The sequence below is a fragment of the Ascidiella aspersa genome, chromosome 1 (genome assembly GCF_963924565.1).
Source record: "Ascidiella aspersa chromosome 1, kaAscAspe10.2, whole genome shotgun sequence".
NCBI lineage: Eukaryota > Metazoa > Chordata > Ascidiacea > Phlebobranchia > Ascidiidae > Ascidiella > Ascidiella aspersa.
Window position 1 is genome coordinate 3,516,119 of NC_139447.1, and position 12,261 is coordinate 3,528,379.

Below are 12,261 nucleotides of genomic sequence, written 5' to 3' on the forward strand. Positions count from 1 at the left end.
ATTGTTAAACATCCTATTACTTGTTTGTTTGGTGTGGTTTGTGAAAAATAGTACACTGTAACCTTTATTTATATGCATTTAATTAAGCGGGCCCTCAAATCAGCAGACTTTTAAAGTTTTCCAAGTAAAAAAATTAGATTTACTTTATTTGGGCAAAGCAACGAATTAAAAACACTTGACGCTCTTACTGTAAAATTTGTCCATTTTTTTTTTTAAACTGATAGCTCTAATATTTGTTTGGCTCGTCGTAAATAAAAATGTACCTATTTTTTTGTGAAACACATTAAAAATCTTTGTTGTCTATTGTAATTTAGATTTATTCTCAGGCTGTTTGACAAACGTGTTTTCAGTTTAACGAAATAATTTTATAAAAAAAAAGTGTGTTGTGTATTTTTCTCTTAATTTCTTGCATTCGGTTGTTTGTTTAACATACCGTCCTTCAATTTGTGACTAATGCTGGTGTCATTGCTGTAGTTATTTCAAAATGTATTGTGGCTAGAGGTTAAAGTTATAGCAGAATAAACATTATAGGCCTTACTTAAGTATATGCAGCATTTTCTGACTGTTTCTAATAAATCCTAATATATTATCAGCAATCCTATTAATAATTTAAAATTTATTTAAAACGTACACAGAATGCTACCAATCTTCTGTATGTGCTTTGAAATTCATTCTAAGCGTAAAATTAATTAATTTTGATTTTGAGAATGTTGTAATATTTTTTTATCTCTGCCCCTAAATACACACTGTTGACTCCACACAGCCTAAAAAATTCAAAATTTTCCTTTAATTTGTTTTGTGCCAAAACTTTCCGATTTCTCTAAACACTGTGTACCCTTGCCATTTCAACAATTTTCGGCGTTTTTGTAAGTCAAATAAAAAAGACGTGTTCGGCGTGATGTTGGTATACCAGTATTGTAAGTAAGTCATTTTTAAACTTAAGTCCCAGTTAAGTCCAAGTCAAGTCTTTTTCGAATAATAAGTGAAGTCCTAGTCCAGTCATACTGTAATTAGAGCAAGTCAACTTCGATTAAAGTCCTTGTCATTAAAACAAAACGTTAACCGATAAACTCCTCCGGATATGAGTAAGTAAAACATATGATAAACGCAACGTATAACAAACAAATTGTTTATGTGCAAATATTAAGATAAATAACCCAATTTAACCAAAAATGCTAAATGATAAACCTTCATTTCAACCCCAGTCATTTTTCCGAAAGACTTAAGTCAAGTCAAGTCGTTTGAAAATAATGACTTATGTGCACTTAAGTCATTACAACACTATGGTATACCTTATTGGGCGATACGAAAATACAATTATTTCGCCTTATTTATCGCCGTCTATCTGCGCTGACGTGTTTTTACCGCCCATGTAAAAAAGTGGGAGGCGAATCTAATCGCAACAGTGTGTTTTTTCGCTTCTTCCATCGATTTTTCAACTTAACTATGTCTATTGCGTCTAGTCGACATGTGGTCGCCAAATAGCCTTGTCACAGGCGCGGCTAATCATATTCGTCAAATCAGAAACCATTCCAATTTATTTTACGTCCCTGTAGACTCGATACCATAGGAAAATATGAAGGCAGGGAAGATTCTTAATAGTCACGGTTAGTAGAGTGCTATAGCTTGGCTAAGGCTGTTATGAAGATTTTTGCAGCGAGGTTTTGAAACGGGGATGCGAACATTTTTTTTGCACAATGTCAACAAAAACTTAAAAAGTGCGCGCATTCGACAAAAAGCGCACATTTTTAAAAGCCGTCAGAAATATGCTCACTTTTTTTTCAGAATGTGCGCACATTTGTTAATGAAACCAAAAATGTGCGCACACTTTCATGTAGGTAATAACTGTAACTCAAAAATGTGCGCAGATTTATAAAGGCATTTTAAAATGTGCGCTTTTTTTCGAATGCGCGCCCATTTTTGAGTTAGAGTTATTGCCCATATTCTGAAAAAAATGCCCCTAAAAAAAGTTAAAAGAAAATTAATCTAAAAGTTTAAAGGTCAATAAATAATATGTGCATCAGAAAAAAGTTAGATCGCAGGCCCAGTGACTTTATTTTTTTCAGATGTATTTATAAACAGTCTAGCAAAATATAGCACCTTTTTAACTACAGCCGGAAACTAGTGTAATGGCAGCCTCTTGAAATTTCAGAGCGATTTTTCAAGGCAAGCTTAATTTTGCGTTTGTCAAACCAAAACAATGCCAGAACAATGAACCTTGATAAGCTGAAGATTGTTAAAGCTTTTCTTGCCTAGTTTTGCTGTCATTAAGGAAGGCCAGACAGATGGAATACGGTGAAATTTAAAGTGAAGTTCTTATGTCTTTTTGCTGGGCTGTAGTGATTATAGCGTGTTAAAACCGTGTGGTAGTTTGCTAATTTAAAAATTCCATTATAGCTTTACAGTTCACGGTAGGAAAACATCTTTCAAGATATCTTTCCTGTGAAAAGCCAGAAAGTTAAATATGACACTATCTTTCGAGAGACAAAGATACAAAATGTCGACCTTGAGAGAAAAAAACAATCCGTAAAAAAATGACCTTTAGACCTACTAAAACAGTAGCCTACAGGCTTCGCTAAAACAATAGCCTTACTTTTATCCCACACTACTGACTTGAAATATTCTATTTTAGGGAGACGAAATGCTATATAGCCTCGAATAAAAATAATGGAAAAATAGCTCTTTAAATACGAACATTATACACGGGTCTTTACTGTAGCTTGATAATTAATCTCAAAGTCGCGTTTCACCTTTTATAAGTGAGGTTTTAATATATTTCAGCCACGTTAACTGATAATGATACAAGCTCGTATCGAAACGTCTTTTATAAAGATGATGTCGATCTACTCGACCTTTTTGCCTTCCATTAAAATGAATGATGAACAATTATCGATCTCTTTAGATCAGCTTTTTAACCCGGGGTATATTCCTCGTTTTAGGGGGTAAATGAACTATCAATCAAATACACATCAGTTCGCGGGACAGAAAAATTGTACTAGCGATAGGTATTGGTACCGTAGCCTACTTCCCTAGTTTAGATTAACTACTAATTTAAAGCTAGCCTAGTAGCCTATTGATTCTTTATCTAGTGTCGGTAGCGTTATGCTTCGCTAATTGATACTTTTAATATCTTAGCTACTTCATTGTTACGTCATGTATGAGCACCATTTTATATTTTTGGGGTAAATCTGATATTCGTCTTTGCTAAACGGATAAAAACATACAAAAAAGGTTAAGAAACCCTGCTTTAGATTGCGTGAAAAGCATAACTATACAAGTGTTGCAGTTTTCTAACAAAAAAAAATCAGTGGCTGGTGATTGGAATTATTTGGCGTGGGCCGTTCTAGAAGGAGTTTCAGTCCGTCAGCCAGAATGAATGTGACTGCCAACTCGAGCACCATTGATATATTCAAGTATCCATTGGTGGAAGGAGCTTACCTGACTACGGTCATTGTCGGAGGTGAAGTACATTTGTCAGCAATGTTTTCTAGTTTAAAGCAATCGTTCCCAACCCCAATTTATGCGCCGTTGCTACCGGCATGGTAAATTAAAAAGATACTCTTCCAGCAATTATATAGTACGGTAGCTTACGTATTACCTTCTTAACAAGGAGAAGAGACTCTTTTAAGCAACCATACTTTCTTAAAATAGTTAGTTTTACGTTTTCTTTGGCTTTTTAGGCCTAAGAATGAAAAAAAAATGCCTTGGCTGATTTCTTTTGGTGATTTTTTTAAACATTTATCGTAGTTTTATCTGTTATTGGACTGATTGTAGTTTATAACTTCACGAATATATAAAAAAGAAAATGAAGCCTATAAATCAAGTCTTTTTCGAATAAATAGCAAGTCAAGTAAAAAACATTAACTGACACACTCGTTCGAATATGAGCAATAACGTAAAAGGACATCATCAACGCAACGTATGGCAATCATATTGTTTTATCTGAAAATTTTAAGCTCAATAACCTAATTTAAAAATTTGCTCAATGAAAAAAAACATTTCATTTGTTCCAAAGCCTTAAGTCAACTCTAGTTATGTGCTCAAAACACTCAAGTCCAGTCGAGTCATTTTGACCCAGAGAGTAAGTCAAGTTTTTTGAAAATAGTGTCTTAAAATGAGCACTTAGGTCAAGTCATTGACTTAAATCATTACAACATATATTTTAGTGAATAATATTGTTCCGTGTGGTGTAACAGGTACAGTGGGGAATATCCTTATCATGGGAGCCCTATCAACAGACAAGAAGCTGCGAAGAATCGGAACCATGAACTACTTCGTCTTCAACCTTGCAATTGCCGACATCTTTGTAACGGGCTTCGTTCTTCCAACTATACTAGCCTCCGTTGTAAATGTAAGTGCATTTTTAGAGGTGGGGAACCTGCTTTCTTATTAAATGTGCCCCCGTACAATGTTAAACTTAGTAAAAGTATACTATTAAACTATACCTACTGATGTTTTGTTTTTGTCCGTTCAAATGTTGTGTAATTTATGTGACTGTCCTACCCAAAGTAGGTTCCAAACCGCTGTTAAAAATATCCATGTTGTTCCTATATATGTCCGACCGTTGTTTGGCATAGCGGAAAATATAGACGTGTATAGGAAAATTTATAAAATTGAGCAGTTATGTATTTAAAAAAAAAACATTAAACACCCATTCAGAATGAAATTGAACATGATCTATAGCGCTTTTTGAAGATGGTGTCTCTTAGTTTATATCGTTAAAGTTTAAACTTGTTGGCTGAACAGTTAATGGTGAATATCGCTGATGATTAATATTCATAATTTTTAATTTCAATATTTTTTAAATATTGTTTGCTAAAAATGTGTTTGCTGAATAGACAAAGCCAAAACAAGTACCAAGTTTATTAGCGGCATAACTTTAGGAGATATTGTTCCTAAATCTAGGCGCGCCAAGTTTGTCCAGGTTATCATATATATATTTGATATATTTCGCCTATAGTTGCAATTATATTGCCCTGAAGAAGATTGCCCAAACAGGAGGTCGTAACGTTAGTACTTAAACAAAATTTTACAATTGTTATCATATCGTTGTATTTAGAATGATCGAAAACGAGGCCAATTACGACATTAAAAAAATGTTTAAATATAGAAACTCCGCTTTTATAGAATATTTTTAGGCCACTGTTGTTTTGCCTGAAGACCTATATCAATATCCGTCAAATCAGAAACCATTCCAATTTATTTGACGTCCCTGTAGACTCGATACCATAGGAAAATATGCAGCAGGAAAGATTCTTAATAGTCACGGTTAGTAGAGTGGTATAGCTTGCCTAAGGCTGTTATAAAATTTTTTGCAGCGAGGTTTTGAAACAGGCATTTTTTGCACAATGTCAACAAAATTAAAAAAGTGCGCGCATTCGAAAAAAAGCGCACATTTTTAAAAGCTTAAAAAATGTCCACTTTTATAGAATATTTTTAGGCCACTGTTGTTTTGCCTGAAGACCTAAAAATATAAATTATAATGGCTTGAAAAGACCCCGCTCATGAACCTTGTCGTATAGCTTCCTGTAATCAGTAAGCACTTGGGAATTCCCGACAAATGGATTTTCGTTCATTGCCTATGGTTAAAATAAAAGGGGATTAAACCACGCGGCTAGAATCATTAATTGTATCACGTTTAATACGAGTGTAAAAAGTTAAGCTTTACGTTGCTTTGTATGGAAATCCCGTTTTCTTCTTAGAAAATTATTTATTAAAAACATATGTTAAAAAATAAAAGTTTTTATCATCTGTTTTGATTTTCATAAAGCTTTTCATAAATAAAACTGGTCGGAAAGTATGTTTCCCGTTAATTAGGTAGGAGGCTAATATTCGAACTCTCCGTTTAAAACTATGACAGCTTCGCAGGTATTTAAATGTTTTAATGGAGGAATATGCATAACATTATTTCCATAATAATCATTTTCTTTCTATTTTAAAAACTTTTTTCAAACCTTTTAAATCAGGGATCTTAAACTGGGGTCCATAAGATAATTTCCCGTGAGATAATTTTAGGGGCTCCACAAAGGCAAATTGAAATTTTAGTGTATTAATAAGTTTTATTTTTTTCAAAGAAAAGAGTTTAATTAACGATAAAACGTTTTAGCACCGAATGTATGTAGACTTCATTTTACTTAAATCATTAGTATACAGGTTTTTTTTTAAGGTTTGGTTTGGGTGACCGCTAAGTAGTTTTAAGAGACCGCAAGTGTTTCATTTAAATACCAAAGTCCAAAATTTGGGAAGCCGCTGGAGAAATTTGGGGGACCGTTTCGGTCCCCAAAACACCTTAAAAAAAACACTGTTAGCATATATTCAAAAGTATTTTTGATTGTGACGTCAGTTTATGACGTCATTTTTGAAAATTGAAATTTTTTGGCTTTGGTCCAATTTTTTGGCTTTGCGAAGCAAAAAATAAATTTAGGGGTCCGCGGTAAAAAAAAGTTTAAGATCCCCTGCTTTGAATAGAATTACCAACGACCACCCAGCTTATACTTTACAATAATAAGGCCTCTATTTTAAAGTACCGGTATCCTATTTTCGTGTTTAACATTTTCATATTATTCAAACCTTGTGAACTATCGCAAGCCAGTGCTAACGTTGTTCTGCTGTTAACGCAGGGCTACACCAACGTTTTCGCCTCGGCCATGGTATTTTGCCACATGATAGGCTACACCGCAACCATATTCTGCAACACTTCGATGCAAACCCTCATGTTCATCGCCCTTATACGTTACTGGAAGATCACACGCTCTGCCACTTTCGACAAGTGGTTTTCAAAGAGGTGATGCCAATCTGTTGTTGAAGACCATTTAGTAACCGTCAATCGGTGTATAATGCTGAATTGGAAATTTGTATTCGTAAGATCCTTTTATTTTTCTAGACTGTGTGTATATTTAGTTCAAATTTTTTTATGTATTTCGTATGAGCTTATATTTGTTCTAAATGGAATTATAATTTTTTTTCTTAAACACGGGACTCGATACTCGGGACTCGAGGAGTCAGTTTGTTTTGCTGGAGTCGGACTCGGGACTCGAGAAGTCGGTTTGTTTTGAATGAATTATACGACACCCCTATATGTGTATTGCTGAATATCCACGTCAATTTAGTTACGTAAATGGGTAAAATACAGGCTGTAAAGCATGGACCGGGCTCGGGACTCGACAAAATCGCACATTTGACCGTAGTCGGACGCAGGACTCGGGAGTCGGACTCGGGTTTATTTTTTTGGCCGGAGTCGGACTCGGGTAATTTTTACGACTCCGCAGCCCTGGTATAAGGACAGCCCGAACTATAAATAGGATATTTAGAATTAGTCAAAAGTATCACACCTATTAAAAGGAACAGTTGAACATCAAAACAACTTAAACTGACAAAAGCATTGCATCAAACCAAAAAGGGACTACGATAAAATAGTCCAAACATAAGTCTAGTATGCGATTTTGATTTAAGGAACCACCTTGCATAGAAATATTTCGGTCCCAGAAGAAATATATCATTTGTTTTCATCAGGCTCGAATAGTAGTATACGCTTTTACGCGGTGACCTTGCCAATAGCTATACTGTTACTATTCGGTCCCAGGAGATTTAAAATCTTGTTTCAATTGTTTCCGATGCAATGCATATCGACATGTTTCGAAAGAAATCGAAAATGTGAATGCCTATAAACCAGTGGTTCTTAACCTTCGGCAACCTGTCGAACCCCTATGCTATTCTGCAAGCGTTCGTCGAACCCCAAATTTTCGCTCAGTATTCATTTCTTGCTCCTAGCAGCTGAAACTGGGCATTATCAAATTTTAAACTTGCATTTATAAAGGTTAAATTTGCCAAACTTTTAATTTATAACGTTACATGACACCTTGGCGCAAAAAAGAGATTCGAAGTTAGCTCGAAATAACAGCATTTATGCTCCAGAGGACGTCCTTGCCGAACCCTTGAAACAGCTTCGTCCAACCCCAAGGGTTCAATCGAACCCTGGCCAAGAACCACTGGCCTAATGGAAATAAGTTGGGTTCTTTCGGGGGGTAACGACATTGAAATGGAAAAGAACAATTTCCCCAACCCAGGGATCATCAAACTACGGCCCGCGGGGCAGTGGTGTAGCCAGCAGAAAATTTTTTTGGGGGGGCCAAAAAGTTTGAACTTTTTTGTTTAGCTTTTATCATTGTATTAACTGCCGTAACGAACAAAAATAACAAAGCTAGCAAACCGTTTCGAGCAACAACTGACAGATTGTTAACGCAATACTCAAAACACAGTCAAAGAGCAAAAAACTGTCTTAAAATACTAAAACTGCATTAATGTATAGCAAACGTAGTAATAACTACATCGTTTATGATGTAACAGTGCATGACAATTGAAGGTGTGGCATGCCTGTGATCGACTGTTGTGGTACTGCTCATAAATGCTAAAAAAAAATTATTAAGAGTAAAATATTTATAAATTTTGAGGGGGGGCATGGCTACGCCTATGCCGCGGGGTTACCTGTACCGGCATTTAAAAAAACACGGTTAATAGATAGATAGTTTATTGACGGAAATGTTTGTCCAACGCCTCTATATTGCAGAGGTATAGGTTTGTCGGATGCAAATATAAACATAATTTATTATGCAGCCCGCTCGTTCCTGCCCTAAACAACCAAGGATTATTATGGATCGCAAGCTAGCAATGAAAGATCCAGACACATATGTGTGTTCAACAACTGTTATCTAGTCCTTCTGAAGCTGCTTTTTCACCAACGATTACGGCTCACGTATCTAATCTGCGAAGGTTTTAGGTCCTAACCTAGCATTGTTATATACAAATGCGAATAAAAACGTTCGGTCCTAATAAAACTTGTGCGCTCAACGGCTCCAAGCTCTAAATATACGGCGTTGTTTCAATGTACAATTCCCTAAATAAGCCTAAATATGTTGCAGGAAGACAATTGCGATGTGCATCTACTGCTGGATTCAAGCAGCACTCGTTGCTCTCCCGGAAATCACCGGCTGGTTTGGTAAGCGCAAGCAGTTACGTAGACGGAATGACGTCACGAGTCTGTGACGTATTCATTATAAGTGTAAATTAACTTTGGACCATTATAACTGGCGTGGAAGTTGTGGGTAGACTATATGAAAGATAAGTCGGGGTATTAAAACAAAACTATTTTGCTTTGTTCCAACATTCTAGTTTAACAATGCGCATTATCGACGTCATGTTGATTCAATTTATGGTTGAATGAACAAGAAAAATTGAAGCTCATAGCAAGGAGAATAATGTTAAAACTAGGACACGTCAGACATGTCCAGTCACTTTTGCGTGTTGGTATCCCAGACCTAAAAAGTTCGTGACTTTGCCCGTTATTTTTGTGTTAATTAATATATTCAGATTTTAACCAGGTATTTTCGAGCGTCCTACGTTTTACATTTTGACTATCAAGAAACGTTAAAAAAATTCCAAAAATGACCACATTGAGCCTAAAACGATGCAAAACTTCGAAATTGTACCACCTTAAAACATATAAGAGTTAATCAGTAATTCTAATTCATTGCTGTTCGAATTGCAACTTCAGGGAGCGGTATACTTCTGGACTTCGACCCGTACGTGGCAATGTGCTTGTGGGATGACCACAACGAAAAATCCAAAGCTTACAACTTCGTCATGATCGGCTCAGCAGTGGGACTTCCCCTCGTGTTACTTCTGTTTTTCTACATACAGATATTCAGGTAAGTGTTTTTGGTAGGGACTTCCGATAATATCTAACAGGAGCAGATACCCAAGTGTTAGTATCGGTACAGGAACGGTATATGAATATGAAAAAAAAACAATTAAAATAAATAGTTTTATTTTGTATAATTTTCGCTGTAAAATGCAATATAAAATCATTTCCTCACCTTTTAACCAACAAATTCGTGTATACCTTAATCACACCTTTACCACAATGCTACACTTAATGTCACTAATATACATGTCTTTACAGATTTGTAATGAAGTCCCGTAAACGAATAAAGCAACGCAGAAGGCAACTTCCAAGCGCATGTCTCAAGGTACATGACCCTTTTAAACGATTGCAGAACTTTACTCCAGATACTCCTGGAGAAGATTAAAATATATTTTTGTTTTTGTTACACCGTTATTTTTACTCACACACAGGATTCCAAAAACGTTTTATTTCATTTAATGAAGATTTTGGCACCGCTTTAGGTTTAAAAGTGTTGAACAAAATTGTTTCACATTTTCATGTTATCTATTCGATGTATGTTGATATAGGGATTTGTATCCCAAGGGTTTAGTTTTGCACAAAATTTAATATTTGCATCAGGGCTGCGGAGTCGGAGTCGAAATTGGCCTTGGGACTCGGGTAAGACTGCGTAAAACTACCGAGTCCCGAGTCCGACATGCGTAGTACCAATTTTTGAACATAATGAGGCCTCCAACAGTATATTGCAAAGGTTGAATGGCTTATTGGTACATTATTTTCCAACCCGTGTATTGTGGGTGGATGAGTTTGTGTCCCACTCTTTGAGTGGATTGCTAATATCCAGCCTATTTTAGTTAAGTAAATGGGTAAAGGCTGTAGAGTTGGATTCACAGAACAGGACAAAACCGGATTTGGCCGGAATGGGTTTTAAGACTTGGTTGTCGGACTCGGGTTCAAACTTTCGGCCGAAGTCATACTCGGGAATCGGACTCAGGTTACATTTTCGCCCGACTCCGCAGCCCTAATGGCTAATGTGCACAATCAAAGGTGGACGAAGTAAGCCTACAACTTATACAAATGTAAAGCAATGTGTGAAATTGGTTAAGCAATACTCTCCCCTTAAACTCGTTGCGTTTGAAAAGCCCATCTCCAACGAGGTGCTATTGGCATGGGCACTAAGATAGTTTATACATCAATATGTAAAATAACTTACTACCAAGGTGAGCCTATGTAGCTCGGTTGGTGGAGAAAAGGTATTCGTATGACCGAGGCCGTAGCAATTAGATTTTACAAATTCAAACTTTCAACAACTTATTCGTCTGTATTTAAATTTAAGTTTTAACACGGCGAACAAATCAGGCCACGGATAAAAACAAAATACTACAACGCTTTACAGATGAACGAGGTCAGCTACTCCAGGCAAACGGCAGCTTCGGGAACTTCAACGTTCCTTAGCAACTCTACCGAAACGGGAGCGTCTGAAACCAAAAGCAAAACCAAAGTTAAAACCGAATGGAAAACCTCAATAAAGGTCCGGCGAAGTCTCTCGAGTCACGCTATGAACCAATGCGAAAGGCAGATGGTGACAATGATGCTGGCAGTGGTTGTAGCGTACCTTATCTGCCTGGGTCCTTACCCCACCTTGTCCCTTATCAACCCGCAAGCAAACGCACTCGTGAAGCGAGCACTCATCTACTTGGGACTTACCAACAGGTAACGCTATTGTCGAATGTTTGAAACACCCTCTGCAAAAGGATGTCCGATAATTTCGGATCGAAGACGATACCCGATACCAAGTGGTTGTATCTGTACTCTTAGGATGCCAGGCTGGTATCGATGCTGATCAGATAACAATTTAATGGAGATGTTTTAGCTATTATTTGTAATCTGATTTATTCCGTCAATGTGTATTGTATAATTTCTTTGTACTTAGTAACATCACAGTAAAATTCAGAGGATTGCACATTATCTTCAGGGAACGGCTTACTTTTATGACCCTAACGGTCTTTCGCTGCTCCCTGGGAATCTTTTTCCCAAGCAATGAACATATCGATAAGGGCTTGTATCATCTCCAGTTATTGTGACTGCGAAGTAAATCAAGTATTACTTATAAAAAGGTGGAACGCCATTGTTATAATTTTGAATTTCTATAGTCAAATAATTATTCAGCACCTTCAGGTGTTAAACAGATACAGATGTGTTGATAAAGAGTCAACTTTCAAATCGGGCTACAGTCTAGGATAGACACCGAAGCCCCTCTGAGCACTTCGGGGTTGCAATTTTTTTTTGTATAAGTGGTGCTTGGATTACTTTTCAGTCACATTAACTGAAGATGATACAAGCTCGTGTCGAAACGTCTTAATCAAGATGATGTCGATCTACTCGACCTTATTGGCTTTACAATTCATAATCAAGCTATTTTACAGATCCGTGCATAGTGAAACCAAATAAACATATCCATGTTCACCTTTGTGTTTAGCGCGCTGAACAGCATTATTTACGGTGCGATGAACAAGAACTTTCGGGACGGATACAAGAGGTTTATTAACAAGACACTTTGCTGCCTTTTCCCGTTCAGCTGA

At 36.4% G+C, this 12,261-nt stretch overlaps 1 protein-coding gene across 1 annotated transcript; it reads left to right on the top strand.

Annotated features, from left to right (window-relative positions):
* Positions 1–3,372: 3,372 nt before the first annotated feature.
* On the top strand, positions 3,373–12,261 carry LOC146166588 (melatonin receptor type 1A-like). Its single transcript, XM_083391131.1, has 8 exons — positions 3,373–3,460; positions 4,197–4,351; positions 6,621–6,784; positions 8,919–8,995; positions 9,551–9,704; positions 9,959–10,025; positions 11,076–11,392; positions 12,159–12,261. Exons 1-8 carry the CDS (start codon positions 3,373–3,375, stop codon positions 12,259–12,261), a joined length of 1,125 nt encoding a protein of 374 aa, XP_083247257.1.